At 38.5% G+C, this 19,646-nt stretch overlaps 1 protein-coding gene across 5 annotated transcripts in view; it reads left to right on the forward strand.

Moving 5' to 3' along the window:
* Positions 1 to 19,646, forward strand: part of PIP5K1B (phosphatidylinositol-4-phosphate 5-kinase type 1 beta) — a 99,911-nt gene that overhangs the window by 33,741 nt on the left and 46,524 nt on the right. For all 5 annotated transcript variants that reach the window (XM_048931685.1, XM_048931688.1, XM_048931687.1 and 2 more), the window contains 3 exons: positions 4,721 to 4,799; positions 6,879 to 6,947; positions 16,298 to 16,428. In XM_048931685.1, coding sequence (XP_048787642.1) covers positions 6,879 to 6,947; positions 16,298 to 16,428 — 200 coding nt within the window. In that variant the 5' untranslated portion in view covers positions 4,721 to 4,799. The remainder of the gene's footprint in view (positions 1 to 4,720; positions 4,800 to 6,878; positions 6,948 to 16,297; positions 16,429 to 19,646) is intronic.

Consider the following 19,646-nt stretch of genomic DNA (forward strand, 5'->3'; position numbering starts at 1 on the left):
TAGCTTTACTAGATTGACATTATTAGTGTTTTTTGTTCCTTGAGCCACTCTTCCCCTAATTTCCCTCTGGTATTGCCAGAACATGACAGTTCATGAAAGTCTTTTGTACAGATTCTGCTATCCTGGCACTGACTGTGCTACCTGTTAGATGGCAGTCTCTGAAACTGAGAGATGATAGAGAAATGAAAAAGCTGCAGGCAGTTGCATCTATTATGCCTGTTGTGTGGTCAGTGAACCTTACTGTTAATAACTCGAGAGGGTTTGGTGAAGGGAAAGATAGATGAAGAAGGTTTGAAAGTGGAGAATGTGTTGTGAAGAGGTGTAAGTGTAGCACACTGCTGTTGGCTGGTGTCAGTGAGAGGTGGAACGCATGTCCTGAGCATTTGAGGTCATCTCAGGAGAAAAGTACATAGAAAGAGAGTGGCCTGTAAGTGTTGATGACTTTCTTCCCCTGTGGACTGTATTTGTTTTATAAGTTTTTCTGCTTCCTGCATCATTGTGTAACAAAGATTTCCAGTTTTACCAGAGAGGAAGCCCGGCAGTACCCAGCATTGCTTGATGAAAGTATGGTACCAGATAGATCTGTAGGTCTTTGTACTGAACTGAGGAAGTGACTCGACAAGGTACATTTCACAGCTACCACCATGAGAAAAAGTGTACTGGGCAATTTTTACCTATAAAAGAGAGTTTGCAATGAAATTGTTCTGATATTCTTAGTTACATTAACATGCTGCCTCAGTGTTATAGCAGAGGAGTGGCAAAGATCAGCAAACAATTTGACTGTGATAATTATTTTTCTTTTTAATGGAATATGTAACAAATGCTGCTTGTAGATTTAGAAATGCCTATAAAACAAACATGTAAAGATTTTGTCTTTACATGTTTTTGAGAAACTATCACTGTCAGGAATGCAGTCTTAAGTTGAAAACTTCCAGTTGCTTACAGTGAGTAAAATAATTATCTACATCTAGCTATACAGTGTGTTTTTATATTACTGGTCTAAAGCAGTAATGTCTGCTTCTTGTATTCTTTAACTTCCAGTATTTTCCTTGTAACCACTGGGAAACTATAAGGGTCATCTTGTTTTGCCTTTTATTTGTTATGTTTTATGCTCCTGATATTTAAAATGAGACATGCCAACCATGTCCAACCCACAGCCTGGCCCAGCCCGCCCTGCAGCCGCCCGCTGCCCCACACCGTCATGGCAGCAGCTCTTCCCTCCGAGCAGCCCGTCCTGTCCCTGGACACGCACCCATTGCTCACAACAACTGAACATCAGTGTGTGATGAGCTGGAACCAGGACATGGGGAGGGCGCTGTGCAGTGCTAACTCGAGTGACAGCAAATTATTTTATGGGTTGTGATACACTGGCTAAACACAGTCCTGTGAACAATGAACAATAGGGAGCCATGCGTTCAGTAAAAGGAATTTGAAAATAGGTTTCAAGAAGGATTGCCAAAAAAAAAAAAAAGGTTTGGATTATTTGGGACTCTGTTTTCAGTAACATAAATGTTTCTTGGGAATTTTCAAATGAAACATACAGAGTTGCAATTAAAAAATGTATTGCGTCTCTACTGGAATTTTATAACTCTTGTCTTCCCAAAGAAAGATATCCCTCACTTCACAATCACATCTTATTCACGTCATCCGTTTTTGGCAGTGTCTGTATTCATGAATAGCTATTTTAAAGGATGTACTTGTTGCTCTTTTCAGTGTTTGAATAAAAACCTTAAAAATTAAGGAGGCATTACTTTCAGAGCAATCTTTGTAAACACAGCCCTAGACATGTCCTATTCCTTCAATGTGGTCCAAGTTTTTTTGTTTGTTTTGGAGACTGAGAGTAGTATACCCAATGGAATGTCTCACTCAAAACCTAGAAAATAAAAACAGATTTTAACTATCAGCCCAGACAAGGCAGCAATTACAGTAAGAGTCTGCATGGCTTTAAGTTGGAATGTGTGATTTATGTAAGAAAATGATAGGAAGATGCTGAGAAAGATGTTTTTTTGAAAGTGTTCTTTACCATAGAAAGCAAGCAGAACTAGATTTTTGTTCAATCTGTGCATGAGGCCTGTAGAATCCTAATTACAGTATTTTTGATGGAAGCCTGCTTTCAGTGAAGTTAGCAGGATGCTAATGTTCACTAAAATTGAGCTAAAAGGTCATCAAACTGTTATTGTGAGGTGGGCCTAAGCAACTCGGCTTGCATACAAGCAGCTATTTGCTTGCGGTCTGTCAGAATAGAATGAATGCCTTCTGCCCTATAAAAACATGGAAGGGTAAATGGCATGAAATGGGTGGGCAGCTGAGGCTCACTGATATACACTGATATACACTCCCCGGCAGCGTGGGGAGTGTAGCCAGCTTTGACCAGGTGCTGGCCTGCAAACCTCACCCCTACAGTGCTATAGGAAACCTCCTCAGAATCATGGAAACTGTGGTTTCTGTTAGTTAATAAGTGGAGGATTCACTGTTTTATCTTTCTGTGCTCTGCAGTGCTCTTTAAACTTCTACTGGACTTTGTTTCTTTTTCATGTCATGAGGTAGGAATTGAGTTCCGAGCAGCTCAGCCCAGTCCTTCACTGAATATCTATGACTTTGCTTTCTTCCTAAGCCCCCACCCAACTTTGCTATGTTGTGAGCTCGCCTTTCTCAAACGCATGCAGAGGCCCAATGCATCAGCTGTGGCAGTTTCCTACCATTGCATTCAGTCAGTCCGTCAGTCAGCCACCATAGCTTGGGTATGGGTCCTAGAAGTATAAGCTGTGACCTATCTTGTTGCTGTCAAAGCTCAGCAGAGCTAAATCAGTTAGCTCTTAATACACACAGCATAAAGCAGCAGAGGAGGCACTGTGTCACTGCTCCTGCAGAGCAGGGAGAAAATATGCCAAGTTACACTTGCTTTGCTAAACTTTTTTTGCATGGAATATGGGATGTTTGTCCTGTTGAAGGCCTTGAAAGAGGTTAAACAGCTGCAGTTAAGTTAGTTGGGGTGCCTTTTTCTAAAGGCTAAGAGCTGAAATAATTGTAGGTGCCTCTAGGAATGAAATAAACTGGCACACGTAAGAAAAAATTACTCTCTTTATGGTGTGTAACTTTTTGTATTTGGCAGTTACTGCAGCTGGGATCTTGGTGTTTTCCTGTTTTTGTCAGTGTTACAGATATGTATTTTCACATGAATCAGTTGTTCTTACGTAACTTTCTAACTACATGGGGACAAACAAGCTTTCTGTCCATGTGTGGCACGAGCATACTCTTCAGCTAATGTTAGTGAAAGAAAATTTAGGTGCTGTGTTCAGATTTGGCTTTTGCTGCTGTGTATATCTGATAATACTTTAGGAAGTTTTGGGAGAAGTAGAAGATCTTACTGTTCCAATAACCCAGTGGGGTTGTTTGCAGGACAGTGATTTGTGGGCTCTTTTTGGCAGTTGTACCCAGGGCTCAGTGTGAAAAGAAAATCTTACCCTCCCTACTGAAATTGTTTTAATAGAAGTTCTTGAAGTCTGTGTTTGTGTAATGGCAGAGCCACAAACATGGATCAGCTGATGACATTAAGTTTCTAAGTATGAACAAGCTAAATAAACTCAAGGCAGTTCTAAAAGCTGTCAGAACTGAGTTGTCTTCCATGTGTGGGATGATGGCTTTAGGTATCCAAGTAAAGAAATACATTAATTGCTTGAAGGCTAAGATGTACAATGGAGCTAGCTGTAGCAGGAAAATACTAGTACCCACTTGAGAAAGGATTTTTCTGAGGGCTTTATTCTCCGAAAATCTAATTTTCTGTGCTTCTTTTTTTGCTCCTTTATGTACCTAACCACAGGTATCATTTTTAGTCTGCATCCCTGAATGAGTGGAGAATACTGTTCAGAAGTCTTTTATGTTATGGATACTTTTCAGATAATTGGAAAATTAAGTTTGGTGGTTTTATTTTTTTAATCAATTTTTATATTCATACAATTTGTACTGATTAAGGGCAAATGAGATCTGTTTTCTTCCAGTATAGTTGTGAAATTAAATTGAAGACTAGGTTTAGTGATGTGGCTTAGAATGGTTGTGTAATATGGGAGGACAAACTCATTGCAGGGAGGAGTCAAATAATACCTATTTAATATCTTATCATATGCATATTAAAACCATTTTAACTATGAAAGAGCTCACCTCAAGAAGATTACTCACAGAAGTTATGATGATAACTAATACCACTGTTAAAAACATCCACAGTTAGTTTGTTATGTACAGCAGTTCAGTATGCATCCCTCCAAACTATCGTGCCTATTGCTTTTTTTGTTGTTGTTTTTGTTTTTTTTTTTTTTTTTTTTTTGAGGGTTAGGAATAAGGGCTATGCCATGAGAGTGGTTTAGTATTCAATTTTAAAACTCTTCTTTAAAGACAGCATTTAATTTCACAGTGCTCCAAGTCACGTATATCTACTGCTCTATATAAATGTTTCATAGTGGAGGTGCTGGTGCCATAGCAGTGACGTCTCTAGGCTAAAGGCAAGTTGGTCTGTACTAATTTTATCCAGTGTAACACTGCTAGTTTCCTAAGTATGTTAGGTGACTTATTTGTACCTAAACTACAGGTGACAATTCTTGAACAGTTTTGCATCTAGCAAGATACTTACCTGGGCTGAAGAACAGTGGGAAAAAAGAAATCCTAAGCTGTTCTGTCAAATGTGCATCTGTAATGGCATAGTGATAAAAGATTTTTCTTTTAACAGATTCTGGAAAATAACAACACCAATGAGTGACTTGATCATTGCTCTCAGCTCCAGATGATTTGCCCTGTTTTTCAGAAGGGTATGTATACATCCATTTATGAAAGTGTTGGCAAAAATCCAGTATCATTTTAAGATGTGTTCCTGTTGCTTTTTTTGTTGGGTTCCTTTGAATGTATTCATTTCTTTTATTTTTGTTTGTTTGTTTTACTTTGACAGCCACACTTAATGTGTCTCATCCACCTGATCTCTAACTTACTCCTTTGTTCTTGATCTAACATTATTTTGCAGCATGACGAAATGCTCTGTCAGGCCTTTGTTGCTAGTTGCAGGTGATACTGTGTGTCAATGTAGCAAAAGGCTTCAGGTCTCTCATAAATGCCAGTGAGTATCTGGCTCATCAGCCTCTTACTTTTGCCTGTCATTGTTCCATTGAACTTGCAGTCTGCTGAGGAGCAGGATTTCATTGCTGTATCTTCTTGTACAGCTGCATACTGATGTGGAGGAAAAAGGCGTTCATGTTGACTCAGAGTTATGTGCTGGATATAGCTCGAATGTTTTCCTGTTAGTCTGCATGTAAAATGCCTCCCAGGGTGATCCTTCTGATAGCTCATTTTGTACTGCATACTTGTAAGGTGCTTGGTTGCACAGTGGTTCAGGAGAGAAGACAACGTTCTTCTCTTATATGAATTTTTGAAGAAGGTTTAAAAAAAAACAACTGTATGAATGTGACCAACTTATCTATTTTATTGAAAGCTGTATGAAACAGAAGGAAAATTAATATTAGCTTTGGAACAGAACTGCGTGTTTGACATAACTCAGAAAGAAAACACAGGGAAATAAAATTCCTTTGCATTCCAATAAGAGCTGCATCTGGTCAGTCAACTAAATGTTATCCTTCTGTAGTGTAGACTGCCTGCGATCTCCTCTTGATTGCCAGCATTCAGCATCTAAGAAATAGATGTTGCTTTTCTCTAAAGAGTTTGCAGGTCAAGTAATTTAGAAACTAAGACAAGTTCATTAAAAAATAACTTAAACTGCTATTCATACTTGAAATTCAAGTACCTGTAGAGAAAAGCTGTTGGAAAAATGGCAATTTGTCCTGTAAATTCTGTTATTACTGCCAGATGCTGTTAGTATTTATTCAATTACTTAAAGTAACAGTAATCAAATTCACCTATAGAACTAACAATATATGTTGTGTATGCTGTGGTAGGCCCAGTGCAGTGCCTCCTGGTCAGTGGCAGAGGAACATGTTGGTGGCAGTCACGGTGGTAGTAATAGCAGCAATTCTACCCCTGCCACTGTGAATGGATCGACATGAACATATCCAGTGCTTGAGCTGCTATTTTTGGAAAGCTGCAGTTGCTTTGTCTCTGTGTAGCTATAGGTGAAGGCAGTGGGGCTACGAGAGGTCAAATTTGATTGGAGCGTGCACACCTGGGTGGAGATGGGATGTTTACTTCTGGAAAAATGTTTATTTAGGGGAGGGCCATAGGGTAGATGACAGTTGTACAGTAGTTCAATGTTCATAGTAAAAGTATTTACCCTTTTAGTAAAAAAGTGATGAAACTGGCTGCTGCAGAATGCGTTGGTGGCCTGCATGGAGCTGGGATGTTATGTTGCTGCTTGCAGTATCTCCTAATAGATGAAGTCTGAGATGCTTGCCTTAGAGCTGAAGAGTCTTAAGTACGTAAAGGTAGTAGAACAAGAAATAATCAGGAGTAAATGGGGCAAGGAATATAGGTAGTGTGTTGTACTTGAAAACATATTGCTTTTTGTTCAAACAAAGAAATAGTCTGCGTAAAACGTAATGAGGGAATTAGCAATAAGTCTAATATTTCAAATGAAGAGTAAATTTTAGTTGCAGTAGGAAAGTAGGACATGCCAGTTTGAGCTACCCCTATAAAAAGGAAAGAGGTTCTTATAAACAAAATATTTACATTCTGCTCTTTGGGATATTGTTTTAAGCAAGGTAAAGAGGAAAGCTTAAGATAACTTCAGTGGAAGAGAATTGTCATGAGCTGTCATGAATCTTAGTGATTTGCTATACTCTTAAAAGTTTGAACTTAGCAAAAGATGGATAATAAATTGCATGATATTTTTCCAAACACTTGTTTTTCCAAAGCATTTAATTTGTAACTTAAACTTCTTTTACTAGATGTCGTCTGTTACTGAAAATGGAGATGTTACTGCTGGAAAGGCAAATGAAGAGAAAACATATAAAAAGGTAAATAAACCTTATAACCTTTTCATTTCATGCCTTTCCTTTCATATTCATAATTTAAACCTGCTATAAGTGAACCATACTTCAGAACTAAATATAAGAACAAACAAAGCATGTTCTGTGGATTATTTGAAAGTATTTTATTCCTTCTGTGAAATGATAAGCTAATTCAGTATGGTTTTAAAATATACATTCTTGATAGATTGGTGGAAGTTCTTTGCTCTTAGCAACAGAAATACCTCTGTACACAAACAGTTGTCAGAAATTTAGTACAGCGAGTTCCTGAATGCTTTGAATGTTTATGCCAGATGCCTGAGCTACAAACTCACTTTAACACCTCTTCAGTGTTTGCTGCAGAGTGCACTTCTTTTTTTGTAAGGAAATAGTGTTTAAGAGGTGGCGTATTTGGTATAATACCATGTGTCCATGGTGGCAACATGAGGTTATTTAGAGATTGGTGGTAGGTAGTATTGTTTTTGGCTTTGGTTGTCTCTCAGTGGTTCTCTGGAAGCAGCGCTGTTTAGAACCATCAAAAACCATTGGTAACTAAGATGAGACATATACATGCAGACATATGTATGTGCTTACACAAACCAGTTTTTAGTTACTGGATTTAATCTTTTTCCTTGACAGATATTCTCTAAGAAGTAGTGATATGTTTCCATAATGTAGTATTAAGGTCCATGTGCTCCTACAGTATATGTCATAAATCAGGAGATATTATTTCTCTGTGTTTCCTACAGCATTGCTGGGAAAGTCAAGAAGAGTAAGCTGTTTCTTTTCCCACTCCTCTCTCCTTTTGATGGCAATGACATTTTAAGTGTTTGGGATGTCATTCTAGATTATTTTCTCAGAATTTTCTCAGGAATGAAAGAAAAACAGTGTTTGAGAAAATGTGTGGTTGTCTTTTTTAGTTAAAAATTGTCTTCAGTTTCTCTGCTTATGACTTCAAAACACTGAAGTCTTAATAACTTTCCACATCTAGTACTAAAAAAGGTAGAAAAGCTATATGCCCAAGGTGGACATTAATGCAGTCTTATAACTGCCTGAGTAGACTGCAGAACTTGGTAGTCCATGCACAGGAGAATTTGTATTCCTTTCAGTCATCCTATGTGCCTTACTTTCTTCCCATTCAACTCTTAAGTTCAGAGTATTCCAGAGAAAGCCTTGTGAGGATTTATACCATGACACCAATCCTTCTGATGTTTTGTGAAAAGTGCATCCACCACATCATACTGGGGTCTCAGTGTCTTCTCCAAATTCTGCTCTTTCCTCTGAGCTTCCAATTGTTTGTTTGCACATGGATCTTACAGCAGTTTAATTTCTTTTCTGGTATTCATACTCCCAGTTGTTCTCAGTTCAAGATCCTGTGTTATGGGTACCCCATAGTTAAGTGTTATTGCATATTGTCATTTATGCTCCAGCTTCTGAATACTAATAAAAGATAATAAAGTTTAACCCTAAAACTGATGCATGACGAATTTAATGATAGTGTGTTTTGCTTTTAATTGTGTGTTTCTTCTCATAAGGCAAATCCTTTATAAGCCTTGCACTTTATTCTGTTTCTCATCTTTGCAAGATATTCCATATAACACCATTGAAGGGTTTTTTGTTTCTTAATAGAAGGCAACTGCATTTGTGTAGAAAGATGTTTATGAGGTGAGGCTGGCAGGACCTGTGTTTGACAGCAACATTTCATGTCATCTTCCATTTAATTCCAGATTTTTATGAAACCTTCACAATGGCACCACTTTCTGGTCAAGTCTTATTGGCAGTTAAAACCCACCTATCTTTAACTGCTCACATCAATTTTATTTCCTTTTTTTAAAAAATTATTATTATTCAGGTTCTTCAATTGTGCTTTACTGTATTGGCAAAAATTGCTGACAATTTTTGTCCTTTGACTTTCTGTGATACATTCTCCAGAAATCTGGTTTGGGAAGAGCTTAGTTTCTTAGCTAATTCTTTTTCTACTGCTTGGGCAGTTCCTGCTCCCATCTGCCACATCCCTTGATGGAAGTGGGACTGCTTAGGCAAGATGCTCCCATAGCAAGCCTGGCCTGATCTGAAAGCTAACTCATTCTTATTGCTCGGAGGCCTCCTTTCCATCTTTTTGTTCTTGTTGTTTAAACGTAATTGAAGTGGAGAAACATATGATGTTTGTCTGTTCATTTCAGAACAGGCAAATTGCACATCTTGGCTTGAATTTTGCCTGTTTGGGCTTTGTCTCTGCTTTGCTTTGACCTTTCGTATACAGCTCCAGGGCAACTGTGTAGCTGTTTCTTAAAATGGAACTGATATATAACTTTGATCTGGAATATTTGTAGCAGTGATGTGCTGTTTTAAGGAGGTGCATTGGTTGGTCTGGTAGCCAAACAAGTTGCATCATGAGGTGCATGTCTGGAGCAGTTCAACAAAGCAATAAAGAGTATAACAAGAGATAGAATGGGTAACCAAAACGTAGTTCAGAAACACTGACATTATAAAAAATTTTGTAATGCCAAGATTTACTTGGTGATTCAGGGTATTTCTAGTGTCAGTCCTAGGAGTTAATTGTCCTGAGATGTGCTGATAGTCTTAGCTTTAAGGTCATGCTTCCAATACAGAGGGCTTAGTGAAGGAAGAGTCAGTGTCATCCTCCTGCGTCTCCTGCTGTGGGCTGCACTGGTTCCACATGAAGACTCAGCAGCAACTTTATTATAAGCCATGTGGTCTGGTCTTTTAAGTTTTCCTTGGACTTTTCAGCCTTTTCCCAGAGTGAAATGCTGTAGTGTGCCTCTTTAGCTTCTGTTTGCCAGCTCTTACTGTAAAGCTAAAAACAAATGAAATCCTTGTGGATAAGTAAAGTTCTGATACAACTTTGCTTGAAAGGTTATTATTTCCTTACATAATGATGGTGGAAAGGGGGAATGTCTCAGTCTCATATCACTTTGTCCTGAGTAATTTTTGCTTTTTGCCTAGTTGCAATGTCCACTCATTTTTCATAATAGTGTGCAAGGATTATGTCCATACAGCTTTCATCACATTAATGTGTCAAGTGCATACAAATAGGGAAAGTAATACATGGAAAATGTCTGATGTAAAATTTAGTGACTCATAGGGGAAAGTTAAATAAATGTTGGCTTTGGAGGCATTTTCCATTTGTCATTTCCACTGAGAAAGAAGCCTAACAAATCAATACATATTAAACGATATTTTTGCTTGATCTGGAAATGTAAGGAAATGTAAATATCCCTTACTAAGAAATGTGAATAATTTCTTCATAAGGAAAACATGGAAGAAAATGAGAGAGAAAATAATTGCAAACTGTAGTTTTTATCTATTTTATATATGTTTAAAAACATTTTTTCTTGGAGAAAGGTGAAGGTAGATTACATCTGGTGTAAATGAAACTACTTTCTTTAGCACTGTACTGTCAGGCTCGTTGACATGAATAATGGTTTACTGAAGTGTTTGTCCATCTGGGGACAAATTGTATCTTAACTGTTGTTTGAAAAGAAAAGATGTTCTGCAGTGGCAGAAATGTTCACCACCTGTTCCTTGTGGGTTACTCACCCTTCTGAAGACCCTGGAGCTGATGTAGATACTGCTTTGAGTGCTCTGACTGAAGTAGAGATAGGCTATGCAGTTTTGTCTAGTGATTTTGGACAGCTGGAGAGTGAATTAGAGCTGAAGACTCTAATTTGCTCCCTTTTCTGCTGTTTCCTGTATAGCGTGGCTCATCATGCAAATGCTGTCATTCAGAACACCACCCCACACTTTTCCTTCTTTAACCCCAACTTTTATTGATGAACAGTGTCAAATGGTACAGGGTATAGCTTAGGTGCAATGGGGTAGCTGCCCTGGCTGCGTCCCCTGCCCACTCCTTGTGCACTCCCATCTTCTCACTGGTAAGGCAGCATAAAAGTTGAAAAATCCTTGGCTTTGTGTAAACCCTCAGTGTGTTAACAAGACTGTTTTCATCACAGATTGAAAGCACAGCACTGTACCAGTTATTATGAAGAAAATTATCTGTGTCCCAGCCAAGGTCTGAAGTAATCTTATTCACAATTGAGAACTTTATTTCTGTGGTATTTTCGTTGTGTATTACCAGTGTGTTCCAAACATGTCCTCAATTCATGTAGAATAGTCTTAAGAGCTATTATAAACATTTGTGATAATGACTGTTTTTAAGTTCATCCCAGTCAGTTAAAAATAAACTTTCATTTTTATGAAGAAGTTCTTTCCTCAGAGGGCAGTGAGTCACTGGTACAGGATGCTCAGAGAAGATGCGGATGCCACATTCCTGGAGGTGTTCAAGGCTAGCTATGATGGGGCAGCTGAGCTGGTGGGTGACAGCCTTTGCCCATGGCAGGGGGGTGGAACTAGGTGATGTTTAAAGTGCCTTCCAAGCCAAACCACTTTGTGTTTTCTCCAGGAGGAAATAAAGCTAGGAATAAGTTAGCATGTAGACCTGTCAGTTCTGTTTATGGAACTTCAGATACTTCCAGTAGTTTCTTTGTAATTTTAGCTCAGCTAAAATAGTGATAGATATCTTACTTGTCTGAATTCTTGAGGCCTTCTTTTCTTCAGTTTCCTTCAGTAGTCATGTTTTGACCCGGATCTCAGATGGAAGAAAATGTGATTTGCTATACACATGAACACTTTAAAGATCCAAGATGATGTCTTGAATTGCTAAAACGTTGTTAAAAGCCTTGCTCAATCATTGCTAAGAGTCCTAACTATACAGATATTGGAATTCATAACTGTATCAAGACAGTGGCACAGTTATAAGTATGGAACTGTCTCTTATTTTTCTCCTGAGATTTTACTGATTCAGTTATCAGAATCTGCTGACAGTCGTGCAGCTTTTGCATTGCAGTGTAATCAGTCATATATAATAGTTCCTTAATCTGCTTCCTGACATTCCGTACAGTGTTAGAAATAATGAGGCATGAACAGATCTGTTGAAGCACTGGAAATGTATAGAAGAAAATCAGACCAGAACACGTATTCTTATGTTATTATTCTGGAAGCTGTTACCAGTTTTCTAAAATCTCTGCTTGTAATCCACAGTCTACCCCAGATACATACTCGTTTGGCATGATTATTTCTTATGGTAACATATTTTACAGTTCTTCTTAGTGTATTACAATTAGCACCTTGCCTTGTTCAAAATTGGCTATCTGTGGCATCAGTCACTTTGCCCAGGAGCAAAGGGAATTTATCTGAAAAAAAGAAAATTAGCTACCTATTGTTGGAGCTTGCAAACATGTGCTAACAGCATTGCTGCATGACTGTTGGCATTGGTTTACATCCAAAAACCAGTGTGTGTGGATAGAATTGTTCTGCCAACACTGAAACTTTCCTACTGGAGCTGCACTGGAACATACATTTTCAATAGCATACTACTGAATGTTTTGTACTCGGAAAGAAAGAAAATAATACAATAATAGCAGTTGTACTTGTTTAATGACCTAGCTTTATACTGGCATTCAGTGCAGTATGTCAGAAAAAATGTGTGTGTAAGCTTATATTGTGTAGCACAGTTATTGATGACTTTAATATGGAAAGTACAGTGAACACCATGTGGAACAGCATGTAACGCTTCATTGCTTTGTTCATAGGCATAGTCCTAGGATGCAAAGAAAAAGAATGGCCAAAGAATGTGGCATAGGCTGGTGTAATTGATAGCCTTCAGAAAGAGCAGATACACTCTGGATATTTCTACTTTCTGCTGCAGAACAGAGTGTTTTTCTAAATCTGTGACACCACTGCCATTTACATCTGGATTATACAAATAAATACCTGTCTTTTTGTTTTGTTTATTGCCTATTATGATAGATTGCCTTATCATAACAAAAACCTCGGGTAGAGCTCTCCTTTGGAGGTCACAGCTGCTTTTTGCAAAGAAAACTAGCAGGACTAAGGAAACTTTTTTTTCTATAAGAGGGGCAGCTTAGTAGTAACTGTTAACTCCTGCCTTCCACAACAAAATCCAAAGATGGGGTGGATGGCAGAAGTCCAATTAAATGAAGTCTGACTTGCTGTGCAAGCAGCTGGCAGAGAAACAGGCAGTGTGAACTTAAGAAAGAGTGAAAGAACAGAGTGGAGTTGCAAGTTGTGGAGAAACACAGGAAAGAGTTTAATCACTGAAGTTTTCTAGTTGCTCTGTTTTTACATGCCCTTTTTGTAATTTAATATGAAAGGAAACTGGTAGTTCAAATGTGGCAGCTGCAGAGACATGCTGAGGTGGTCTGGCTGCCTCTGAACGCTTCAGCAGAAGCAGTTGCTGGAAGTGTTCTGTCAGTGGGACACTACAAGTGCCCAAAGACAGGAAAAATATAGTGCAAAAGGAATGGACTCCCAAATAACTGCACACACAGATTGAATCTAGTAGCAATTTCTTAATGTTCAAGAGTTTTTTTAATGTACTGCATGGAGAAGGCTTTCTGTTTTCCAACAACACTGTCCTCAGGTGGTTTGACCTATGAATTTACACAATTTATGGAGACTTAGTTTCTTTTCATGGTTCTGGAAAAGATAAGCTATGTTTGCAGAGGAGAGGTGGTGTGTTTAGATTCCTGGTACTTGTGGTAACCAGTATAACTGAAGAACAGTTGTTTACTTGTAGGAAATTCGGATCTGTCCAAATCCATGCATCTAGAATAATTTTGACTAAGTGGAACCCGGGGGATTATTCATTTATTTATCTTCAGAGAGGCTGCAACTTTCAGGAGGGCTTCTGTATGCAAATCTATACCAACCCCTTTCTGAAATGCCATTGCTTAATGCCATTTTGATGGTATTAAGAAGTGTGTTTACAGTTTAGACAGTGTGTATTGTGTTTCAGTTAAAATAAGGAATCGAGGAAGTGGGGATTTCATTGGGAATTTTTGGTATATTGCCAGACTCAGGTTCTTTACACTTACTCTGATTTCAGGGTAATGTAATAGTTTTATGAGACTTAATGTGAACATACATTATTGTAGTGTTATTAAAGCTTTGAAGAGCTTTTAAGAAACTATAGTCTGTTCAGGCTGTAGGAACTGATGTATGGAGAGGAGTTTGACCTCCTTCGTGAAGCAGGGTTTTTTTCAGCTAACTGGAGATGAGCACTATCTTGTGTTTTCACAAGGCAAAGAGCTGTGAAGTAGACAACCAATTCATTGATTCAGTTCTACCACCCAGTAGAACAGGCTGGTGAAAGAGATAAGAGCAGTCTTTTCTTCACAGATAATAGTAAAAAGAAATGAACTAATGGTAGCTGTGTGGGAAAAACAGTTGCAGAACAGTGCTAATCAGCAGTGGTTTCTTATCTATCAGGTGCCTTTTGCTCCCCATGTCATAAATAGGACTGTCATAACTAGGTAGCTCTACCATTTCATTAGAAAAAAATTGAAAACCTGGATTGTTTTACTTACATTTATTTATACGACTGTTACAAAGGGTGGAAAAAAACAAAAATAATCTTGCCTTTCAGAGTGATAATGAGGTGAAATTTCTGAGGAAAAGAATATGAGCATTATAGCAGGTGCTTTATAGCACCTGCAATAAGCCAGGTGTCTTGCAAAAGAATCACCATCTTTGCCCTCTAAAGTTCATAGGCTAAGCTTCAGTTGCAATAAAATGAGTTATAAAAAAGGAAAACAGATGCACAAGGACAAAGTTCATATCCTTTAAGTTCCATATGACATTTCTGGGATGTGCTAAAAAGGGCAAGAATGTTGAATTTGTGGACTGCTTGTGGGGAATATGAAGCCTTAGTAAACATCTGATTGAGTGTTAAGAATGGGAAAAATGAGAGTAGGGTAAACTTCATAAAATTAAGTGAAGGCTGAATCCAGTGCAATTTCTTTCTGTTCGTGGTTGTTTTTTGCTTTTTAAAGTATTAATTTATTATTATTAATAGTCCCATAGATAGATAACATGTAAGAAAACCTGTTTAAAAGGATAAATGTATTTACCATTTGCCAGCCATTTATACTGAAACTGTAATGACCTTAACGTTCTAATGGAATTAGTTATTTGGCAACATATTATATGATTTCTAGTAATTATAGTACTTACAGTTTTGCACTTTGCTGCCATCTGTCACATGTCAATAGCATGTTATGAAATGTTGGTGGGATATTCTGCCGTACCACCAACGTCCACCTCTGTCACTGAGCCGATGTATGGGGCTTTTTTTGTATGGTGTATCCTCTGTGTTTGGTAAAATGCAATAGTATTGTGTTAGCAGCTGTGCTTTCCAGTTGTAGTCCCTCAGTGTGACAGTGAACAAGATGGGTGTCCAGATGTGAAGCACAAACTCTATTCACATGTGTATTGATTTGATCAAAGTTGCATAATTGCTGCTTGTGCTGGACATTAATCGTGCATGAATAGAGTCCTTTCAAAGAAAGAAAAATGTGAATCTTCTTACAACACCAGCCAGATCTTTTTATTAATCAAAGTTGCAGTCGAAGAATGGTAGCATTGTTTGTTCCTGCCAAATTGCCTGTTCTGAACTGTTACAAAATTGCAACTTCAGCTTGGTGTGCAGTCTTAATTAATGAGGAGCTACACATCTCTATCTTCTCTAAAAATAAGCGGTGGCTCTGGCATGTGCTGTTCTGAGGACTAAAATATGTGTGGTTTTGTATATGTGAACTTTTTCTTATGTAATTTTCACTCCCTTCCGAAATATTTTTGTTCAAGTGCTGCAGTAATTCTGGCCATGGAACTTAAGGGGTTTTCACTGATACCATGTCTAGTTTGATGGATGAGAGATAACATCTGAGAACAAGCATCAAAATGGTACCTTCGAACTACTGAAAGTACACCATGCAAAGGGGAGTTATTCCCTTCTTGTCAAACTTATTTACCTTTTTAGTGGTTTGCTTTATTCAATCCTTTCATCTTTTCTTTGCTTAATTTGCGCTTCCATGTCAGATGCTATTTTTTCAGAGTGCCCTTTTGCTGCTGTCACACATCAACAGCATGTAATGGAGTATTGGTGAGAAGGTTCACCCTCTGCTGCCATACTGTCAACTTCTGCCTCTGATGATGGGCAAACATAATAAAATATGAGGCATTACTTTTGGAGAAGACATTGTGCATTTTCATAGTATTTGTAACTGTTTTTTCCCAGAATGCAACACATACAGGTTTCAGACCCTGGAATAGGTTTGAAAGTCTAATAGGCTTTTGGAACAACACAGTATTTCTTTAAATCTTTTGATAAGAAGTTGACTCTAGATGAAAGTTTTCTTCTGCTCTTAAAGGCTGAGAAAGAAAGAGGATGTGGCATTGTTATTACAAAGTTATTTTACTGATAAGAACAGAAATTTATCTGTAATTAACTGATGCTTGAATTCTTACTTTCTATGCAGACTACGTCCTCAGCTATTAAAGGTGCTATCCAGCTGGGAATAGGATACACTGTAGGAAACCTTACTTCAAAACCAGATAGAGATGTTCTTATGCAAGACTTCTACGTAGTGGAAAGTGTCTTCTTACCCAGGTAAGGATAAGCCCATTCAATCTATTTTCTAGCAGAATTTCATAATGAAATTCTACCTAAATATTTAAAATAAGAGTTGTTTTACAATTATGGCGAAATTGGGTTGGAAGATTGAGGCAAAGGAACTTGAAAATGCTCCTGTCTTCATGTTGTCAAGTTTGGTTCATGTGTGGAGTTGGAATGTTACTTCATAAATTGTTCCTAATAATTTTCAATGAATCATAGAATCATAAAATGGCTTAGGTTGGATGGGACCTCAAGGATCATCAAGCTCCAACCCCTCTGCCACAGGCAGGCCACCATCCTCCATATCTAATACTAGACCAGCTGCCCAGGGCCCCATCCAACCTGGCCTTGAACACCTCCTGGGACCAGGGCATCCACAACCTCTGGGCAGCCTGTTCCAGCACCTCACCACTCTCATGGTAAAGAACTATCCCTTGATATCCAAGCTAAATCTTCCTTCCTTCAACTTAAAACCATTTCCTCTTGTTCTGCCATTATCTCCCCTTGTAAAGAGTTGATTTCCCTCCTGTTTATAGGCACCCTTTAGGTACTGAAAGGCTGCAATGTGATCACCCCACAGCCTTCTCTTTTCCAGACTGACCAAGCCCAGCTCTCTCAGCCTGTCTTTGTAAGGGGAGGTGCTCCAGCCCTCTGGTCATTTTTGTGGTCCCCCTCTAGGCCCACTCTAACAGCTCTCTGTCTTTCTTCTTTTGGATGCTTATATCAGTGCTTGGAGATTATTAGTGTTAATAAATGGGAAGAGGAATTGACAGTGTTCAGAATAATTGCAGGTAGGTACTTCTGAAATTGATCTCTCCTGATGTAAATTTGGTAGTTTAAGTTCCTAATTTCCTCTGAACTGAGAGATCTTTCAAGAGAAAGACACTGTATTTCTTATGTGAAAAGAAGCATTTAATTGCATTCTCTATTCAGAGGACTTGGGAGTATCCATATCGCGTTCTGGTGAAGATGGTGAAGGGCCTGGATGGTGAAGGGCCTGGAGCATCTCTCCTATGAAGAAAGGCTGAGTGAACTGGGTCTGTTCTGAAAAGGAGACTGAGAGGGGACCTGATCCAGGTCTATAAATATCTGAGGTGTGGGGGGCAGAATGGCGAGGCCGGACTCTTTTCAGTGGTGAATGGTGACAGGACAAGGGGAAACGGCTGGAAACTGGAGCATAGGAAGTTCCGCACAAACATGCGCAAGAACTTCTTTACAGTGAGGTGACGGAGCACTGGAACAGGCTGCCCAGGGAGGTGGTGGAGTCTCCTTCTCTGGAGATGTTCCAGACCTGCCTGGATGCCTACCTGTGCGACCTGCTGTAGGGAACCTGCTTTGGCAGGGGGGTTGGAGTCAGTGATCTCTGGAGGTCCCTTCCAACCCCTACAATTCTGTGATTCTGTGGTGCCAACTGTAAGGTTCATGATCATTCTCTTGGTGATTAGATATAGATTTGTTACCTGTGTACTTATCCAGTGTAACCACAATTTTTCACTTGTTCATAAAAATAAAAACAAACTACAACTTAAAACTGAGAAGTTTGTATAGCATGTAAAAAAAATTTACACTTTTTTTTTTTTTTGAAAATAGATTGAACCATCATATTTGCAAAGTGTCCAACTGTGATAGTTATGCAGGGTTCCATTATGCAGGGTTCTACAGTAGTTCGTGTGACTGTTTTGTTGTTTGTGAAACAAAATAAAACATACATGTTAAAAGTGTTTCATGATGTAGCGCAACTTCAGGCAAAAAAAATCTGTTCTTTTAACATGTGAGATCAAGTTAAATAAAATGGTTTGTAGTCATTAGCATCACAGACCTTGTGAAATTTGCATCCTTGGGCACTTAGAAATTACAGTTTTGTATTTGGTTATGTTTTTAAGGGAGGACTAGGAGAGATTACTTCTGGCTGAAAAAGAGAACAAAGGCAAAAGCAATAGCCTATTTGTACTAACAAATGATTCTAAAAGCTTTAATAGCACCTTTCTCAACAGTTATCTTAAAAAAAAAAAAAAAAAAAAAAAAAAAACACAAAAAATAAGAGCATGAAGAAAATGATGTAAATGAAAGAAATGCCTAGAGCAGCCAGTGATCTGACTTCTTGTTGTTGTGTAGCAGTCTAGTAAGCAGCAGTACATAATACAGTGACTCATAATACATTGACTCATCTTGACTGTAACAAAGAGCCTTTCTATGTAGAGCCTTGCTGGTAACACTCTGTGAAACCAGAAGTTGGCTATCCATAGAAGTCTCTTAAATCATGATGTTTCACTTCTTAAACTGACGAAAAAATTCCATATTTCAAGTCCTTCTCTTGTCTTTATTTAACTTGCACCTTTGTCTAAATCTTTTCCATCTGAAGTGCTATTAACTTGTATAAATCATAATATAGTGTTAAATGAGTTATAATAATTTAGTGTTACAGACTTCAGTCTTTCTGGCTATTAGTATATTGGGTCTTGTAATTGTGTGGATAACTTCTAAGTCCTGTCTACAGCTGACTTTGCTACTACAGCTCGAGATAAAAAGCTGAGGCCTCATGTCCCTTCTGTGGGAGGCTGAGCTCCAGACGTGTGGTTCAGGTGCTCTTCACACTTTCCTAGGACAGTATTCACATTTGAAGACAATATTATAGAAGTCACTATTTAAATGCAGCTTATGGAAAATGAGCTCTGTGTCCTCTAAATGTTTAGGTTTTTACTTTTTTTTTCCCTCCTACCTTTGGGCTGGGTTGAGTGAACTAAGATGAAATTAGTTATACCGGCAGACTCCGTGGACTCACTACTGTCTGAGAGATAGTGAGTATCCAGGAACAAGCTGAGGTGAAGCAATGCTTTTGCCCAGTAACTGCACCTGGAAAAGAACCTGGCAAGGCAATGTAGCAAGTGTGAAGCTTGAAGTAGTCAATTACTGAACAAGAAACTACATTTTTCTTCTTGCTCTGAGTACACATAATTTAGCTGCAACTCCAAGCAGGGTATTAACTGAATTTCCATGGCCTCGTCCAGATCTAGCAGGTGTGATATAGTCAGAGGTGAGAGGACAGTTTTTGCTGTTGAAGAAACCTGGTGCCTGTGAGCACAGAACATGAGCACTATTGTAGTAATGAGAACAAAATAGATCTGAGGTAGTAGAAGTGCAGCGAAACAACAGCCTGTGCTCCAGCGAGCAAAATAGTATTACCTGTGCCCTTCTGGGGGAGAAGCAGTTTA

This window comes from Lagopus muta, chromosome Z (genome assembly GCF_023343835.1).
Source record: "Lagopus muta isolate bLagMut1 chromosome Z, bLagMut1 primary, whole genome shotgun sequence".
Lineage (NCBI taxonomy): Eukaryota > Metazoa > Chordata > Aves > Galliformes > Phasianidae > Lagopus > Lagopus muta.